A 5,418-nucleotide genomic window follows, 5' to 3' on the forward strand; every position below is an offset into this window, starting at 1 on the left:
ATATATATATATATATATATATATATATATATATATATATTCAAACCAAAGGAGCTTTTTTGGCATGAAAGTTTCAATAACATGTTGCCAGAGCATGAAAATACAATTTGGACAAACATTTGGACAGAACACTATAAACAGTACGTATGTTTATGCATGTTTGGCAGCAAGATTTCTCATTGTTTCATTTTGAAAGGACATTCAGTTCTTTCAAATCCAGGATTAAAGAGTTCAATTTGTTAAAATAAATGTTTGAATGCTTTGAAATGCTGTACATTGTAGGAGAAAGTTCATCTCTGTCTCTACATGTTCTTTTTTTATTTTGGTTGCCATGACCTTTTGTGTGTCTGTTTCAACTGCCAGTTTGAGGTCACTGAGCCTGTACCTGGTTAGGATATGTCTCTGCTTTCTGTATCTGACAGTAGAGAGATATTCTGCTAATTAATCAGTTCTTTTTCGGGTTACATATCCAGGGTGTCCGCGGGGTTTTAAAAAGTATTAAAAAGTGATAAATCAAAATTGTCAAATTTAAGGCCATTAAAAGTGTTAAATTTAGTCTCAGAGGTATTATTTTTTTTAAATTAGGTATTATTTTTTTCAGACTATCAGGTGTCCTATTCTGATTGAAATTCTATCCTGCGTTTGCGTTAGTCCGTTTAAATATGGGCTTTGGCGTGTCTGGGCACATAATCGATCTTTCGTCTCCGTCTATGTTTGATGCTGACGTCATATTCAGTGGTCGTTCGACATCATCTCAGAACACTGCGCGCTCAGCAGAAGTGGCTGGCTTACGTTTTATTTTAGACTTGCTTCAAGCCATATCTTACACGACTGGACAACCATCGTCGTCTTTTAATGGGCAAATGCAAGTTTTCTGATAGCTGGGTGAACAACCCAGAGTTTAGGACTGGCTCAGGCCTGTAGTAGGGTGGCCATGGGCGCCACACCAACACTGCGCGCGGAGGCTCTGTGGTGTCTGAACACTGCAGTTAAACACCACTCATTTAACTCAAATAAAGGAATTTCAGAGCTGTTTAAAGAAATGCTTCCCGACTCCAGGGCTACCAACTCTCACGAATTGGCCGTGAGACACACGCATTTGACTGGTTTCACACGCTCACACCCCCGATTTCTCACGCTGTCGGTCAAATTTCTTAAAGATGAGTTTATCTATAGATCTACTTGTTGAGCCACTTATGATCGACTAGATGTGCTTTCAGAGACCCGTCCGTCGCTTCGTGTCCACTCTCTCTGTAAAAATAGAGGTGAGCAGCGCGGCTGGTGGACCCGCTCTGCTGTGGGCATCCGTGCGTAGACCTCCGATAATGAGCAGCGTACAGCCTCCTCGTAACCTGTTTGTCAAATGGGCCTCTGTATCTGTCAAACGGTCTGAGTGAGATCCACCATATGAACGGAGCAATGACATGCACAGCAGACTATATTACAACTCTCCAAATCTCGGACAACAGAGATGGGAGGAGTTATATTTTGAATGTGCACAAAGTTGTAAACATGAGCAAAAATCTGATGATCTCTAAATATCTAAATGTAACTGTAAATAATTCATTCAATGTTTCATAAAATGAACAAAAAGTATTTATTTTCCCAAAAAAGTAAATACAGTAAGTGCTGCACAGAGGATGAGGGCCAAACATTACTGAGCCTTGGCACAAAGGCTAAAGGATTAGAAATTATGTAAATCAGTGGTTCTCATTCTTTAGAATTTCAGTGGTCTTAGTTGATCCCTCAACATTAATTTAACTTTGGGTCCCTGGTCCCTACACCAGGGACCCCTGGACCTGTTCACCACAGACCCAAATCTTCTCAGCTGTTGCTGACATATATCTGTCTCTCCATGTGGTTCATTATGTTTGGCACATTGTCTGGGTCATTTTCTTATTCATGAAAAGTTAATAATGTAAATGCTGAATGCCCTAATACTGTTGATACCTAACAATGCAAAGGCTCTTAACCCTACAGTTTTGCACATATTATGCAAGACTTAATTTCTCATTTTTTGCACAAAACTCTCCAGAAAGTGCCATTTAATGGTTAATTTAAAAAAAAAAACTGGGGGGCATACCCCCAGACCCTCCCTACTTTGGATCTCATTCTCACTATCCATTCTCTTCATGCACATTTAGTAGTTTGTTTTACTTTTATTTACTAAGTGAAATAAATGTGCAAGATGTTGTAATGTGTTGTTCTACATATATCATTTTCGTATGTTATAAATGTCAAAATCTGTGTAAATAATAGAAAGGTCGCTGATTAACACTTGCAATTCATTGTCGTGATGGTTTTAAAAAAAATTCTGAAGGTAGTAAAAAAGGTATTAAAAAGTAGTAAATTTAACTAAAGGATTGCTGTACATACCCTGCATATCATTCTAGGCTACATTGGCTACTACTCTCTCTCTCTCTCTCTCTCTCTCTCTCTCTCTCTCTCTCTCTCTCTTTGCCTCTGCTTTTTAATCAATCCAGCAAATGAAAATTAACCGAGGACAAAAGGGGGATACTTAGATTTTTGGTTCTCTGGACTGTGGTGGTAGGGCAGTAAGAGGACAATTAGCTCTAGATTAGAGACCTTAAAACATTAGAGAGAGCTAAGTCAGAAAACCCTCCTGAAACAAAAGGCAAACATAAACAGGATGTTGACAAGTGAGGGGGACGTGTCTCCCCCATCCCCAGCGGAAATTACACTCTTGTTTTTTTGCTGGCTTTGCAGTTGTGTTTTTCGACATGCATACAAATCAAAATTGTGACCACCAGAAGGTACCTTCAATCTGTAGTTCGGTCAATATCCACGCATGCACACGCTCTCACACACACACACACACACACGCACACACGTGCACACGCACACACACACACACACACACGCAACACACACACAAGCTGCAATAAAGTGATTTACAGAATATAGAGAAATAACTTTAAAATGCCTACCTTAGCTTTCCTTTATGCATTTCCTGTATAAAAGTAGTATACAGGTCCCTACAGCAAATATTTCTCTTCCCTGTAAAAATCCTATCTGCCATTCTTTCTTATGCAGCATCCTCTCCTGGTTTAGTCACCCAGTTCCCAACAATAATCATTATGACTGCCTGGAACCAATCTTCCATTGATTGAGGGAATGCAGCGACAACTACGGAGATTTAAAAAAGGTTTTGGACAAAATGCAACATTTTCAGCAGACAACAACACCTTTAATCTTGTCTATACAATAATAAAAAGCAGGGTATCATGGTATCAAATGTAGCATCTTTATATCTTTTGAGTTTTTTTGGGCGTTGGATGTCATTTATCTTCTCCAGGTGCCAAACTCAAATCCCTCCCACGTACACATTTAAAGGCCGCAGCCCATTTATTCCCAGATTTGTCTCGTAGCAGGATGTAACATTTTACTTTAAACTCATCCTGTTTGCCTGCGAGGTTTGGAGACACAATGTTCTCACATCCCGTCTCCTAAAGTAAGAAACACCTAAACACTGAAAGCGGAGTTCACATTTAACTCACTACTACGGTAAAGGCTGTTTTCCAAGGACGATTAAAGGGATCAAGCTTGCAGTTTTCCTCAGCATGCTCTAAATATGAGATATGGATTCAATATCTTTGTTTTCACCATGTAAAAGACATAATTTAACAGGCTATTTCTGTTTTGTTTTGGCAGGGCCCTATGGGACCTCCAGGCAGAGAAGGAATCAGTGGACCAAGTGGAGATTCGGTGAGTTATTTTCACTTGCGGGGGGGGGCAGTCTGATGCCAACGAAAGACAGACGCAGCACAGTGTCATGCAGACAGATAGATATGGACACAAAGTGGCACTCTCGTCGTTTTTCTTGCTGTCCTTCCCCATCAATTTTCCCAACCTGTCTTCTTTTTTTTTCTTTTTGCATTCCAGGGCAAGCCAGGTGAACCAGGGCCGTCGGGAAAAGCGGGTCTACCTGGATCTCCTGTAAGTTATCTATTCCTACTTTAGTTTAGTTAATTTCTTTCCCAGAACATAAGAAACCAATTACATTGAAGAAATACAACAATACATGTGAGAGTGTGGTAGAAACCTGTAGCCACTTACATAATAACCATGACCAAAGTACATACAGTGGCTAGAATAAGTTTACACACCCATTAGGGCTGCACGATTATGGCCAAAATGATAATCACGATTATTTTGATCAAAATTTGTCGCGATTATTCTCACGATTATTGTGACTTTACCACAAATGTTAACGTACAGAGGCGTTTATACTGCGAGAGGGGTGTGATGGACGCTACTCCCGAGAGACGGCTGATCATTAGGAACGGGTCCAGCACGGGTCGAATGGCGGTTTCACACGGCGTGTGTATGAAACGTCTGTATCTTCACTACCCTGCATTTTTATGAACTATGATTTCGGCCATGGGTCACATCTCTGGCCCAGGTCCAAGTCCAGCTCTCGTCTCACCATTACTCTACAACTGAAGTTAGTTGCATTCAAAACTTCTTCTGTGTTCTTCGCCGTGGCGGCCGCATAGCAGAGTTACCACGGAACACTGGTACAAACACAGGTTTGCCCCTCATACTTAACAATATACAGCTGTGTTAATAAAAATTAAACTGTAGACAAATGTCAGAAGCGTGGACCACGGCCGCTTGTGGCGGGGCGCGGAGTAAGAGGAGAGATCCCACACGAGCACGGCTTTACAGACGAATGGGTAATGTAACACAAAATTAAACCTTATCCATGAAAACACATTGCAGCGGATGCGAGGACTTAGCACCGTGCGTCCTAGAGGAGCTAACAGCTAACAGACGCTAACTAGCTAACAACTAACAGACGCTACAGCACTGCTCACTGCTGTTGTCTGAAAAACAACAGACGGGACAATGTGTGTTTTCGGTAAACTGGTAAACCTGGAGTTTTCCTCCCGTTACTCTGTCCTCTGTGACTGTCTCCATCTAGAAACTAAGCTGCACTGGGTGCAGGGAACTACTCTGACTGGCACATGATTAGACGGGTTGACGGAGCAGTAGATTGGCTTTGCAAAAAACCCGGAGCGTTCTATGAAATGACGTTTTAAAAAAATTAATCGCTCTATCACGCAAATTTGATCGTGGGAAGTCAAAATCGTGATCGCGATTAAAATTCGATTAATTGTGCAGCCCTAACACCCATGCTAAAGTTGATTAAAAAGAGGAATAAAAAAACATCTTTTGGAAATTGATCTTAATGCCTTAATTCAAAAAAATTGGGAAAATCCAACCTTTTAAGGACACCAATTTTCTTTGTGAATGAATAATATATTGTAAATAAATAAGTGCTAAAAGTCCTTAAAATACAGGGGACATAAGTATACACACCTCTATGTTAAATTCCCATAGAGACAGGTCCATTTTTATATTTAAAGGCCAGTTATTTCATGGATCAAGATACTA

General features: G+C 40.5%; 1 protein-coding gene across 3 annotated transcripts in view; it reads left to right on the forward strand.

Annotated features, from left to right (window-relative positions):
* Positions 1-5,418, forward strand: part of col22a1 (collagen, type XXII, alpha 1) — a 99,729-nt gene that overhangs the window by 81,957 nt on the left and 12,354 nt on the right. For all 3 annotated transcript variants that reach the window (XM_032534839.1, XM_032534840.1, XM_032534841.1), the window contains 2 exons: positions 3,673-3,726; positions 3,904-3,957. In XM_032534839.1, coding sequence (XP_032390730.1) covers positions 3,673-3,726; positions 3,904-3,957 — 108 coding nt within the window. The remainder of the gene's footprint in view (positions 1-3,672; positions 3,727-3,903; positions 3,958-5,418) is intronic.

This window comes from Etheostoma spectabile, chromosome 14 (genome assembly GCF_008692095.1).
Source record: "Etheostoma spectabile isolate EspeVRDwgs_2016 chromosome 14, UIUC_Espe_1.0, whole genome shotgun sequence".
Lineage (NCBI taxonomy): Eukaryota > Metazoa > Chordata > Actinopteri > Perciformes > Percidae > Etheostoma > Etheostoma spectabile.